This window comes from Lipotes vexillifer, unplaced genomic scaffold (genome assembly GCF_000442215.2).
Source record: "Lipotes vexillifer unplaced genomic scaffold, Lipotes_vexillifer_v1.1 scaffold1094, whole genome shotgun sequence".
NCBI classification, from domain to species: Eukaryota; Metazoa; Chordata; class Mammalia; order Artiodactyla; family Lipotidae; genus Lipotes; species Lipotes vexillifer.
Window position 1 is genome coordinate 559,508 of NW_006792775.1, and position 681 is coordinate 560,188.

At 68.0% G+C, this 681-nt stretch overlaps 1 protein-coding gene across 1 annotated transcript in view; it reads left to right on the top strand.

Annotated features, from left to right (window-relative positions):
* The window catches only part of PNPLA2 (patatin like domain 2, triacylglycerol lipase), a 4,926-nt gene that overhangs the window by 3,115 nt on the left and 1,130 nt on the right, over nt 1-681 (top strand). The window contains exons 4-5 of the mRNA XM_007465929.1: nt 74-283; nt 506-565. Of these exons, the coding sequence (XP_007465991.1) occupies nt 74-283; nt 506-565 (270 nt within the window). The remainder of the gene's footprint in view (nt 1-73; nt 284-505; nt 566-681) is intronic.

A 681-nucleotide genomic window follows, 5' to 3' on the forward strand; every position in this document is an offset into this window, starting at 1 on the left:
CCTGAGGTGGCTGGGGGGCAGCCCGGCTCACCCTGCAGGCCTGTCCCCGTGTGACCCCGTGTCCCTGCCACAGCGCTACGTGGATGGCGGCATCTCAGACAACCTGCCGCTCTACGAGCTCAAGAACACCATCACAGTGTCCCCGTTCTCGGGCGAGAGCGACATCTGCCCACAGGACGGCTCCACCAACATCCACGAGCTGCGCGTCACCAACACCAGCATCCAGTTCAGCCTGCGCAACCTCTACCGCCTCTCCAAGGCCCTGTTCCCGCCCGAGCCCCTGGTGAGGCCAGACCTCCCCGCCGGGCACCGGGGCCTCTCCTGGCTGCGGCCCGCACAACCTCTCCACTTGGGCAACCCATCCAGCCTCTGTCCAACCTGGACCTGGTCCTGAATCCAAGTTAGCTTGCAGTGGGGCGGGGTGGGGTGGTGGTTCAGGGACACTGGGGACGCTATCAGGCACGTCTGGCTCCCTTGCCCCAGTTTATGCATCCCCCTGCCTCAGGTGCTTCGAGAGATGTGCAAGCAGGGCTACAGGGATGGCCTGCGCTTCCTGCGGCGGAACGGTGCGTGGGGGCTGCCTGGGCAGCCGGGTGGGCTCTGCGTGGCCGTCCTCTGTGGGCCAGCCGGCCTCAGCCGTGCTGATCGCCTATCGGGTCCCCCCCCCCCCCCCCCCCCCCC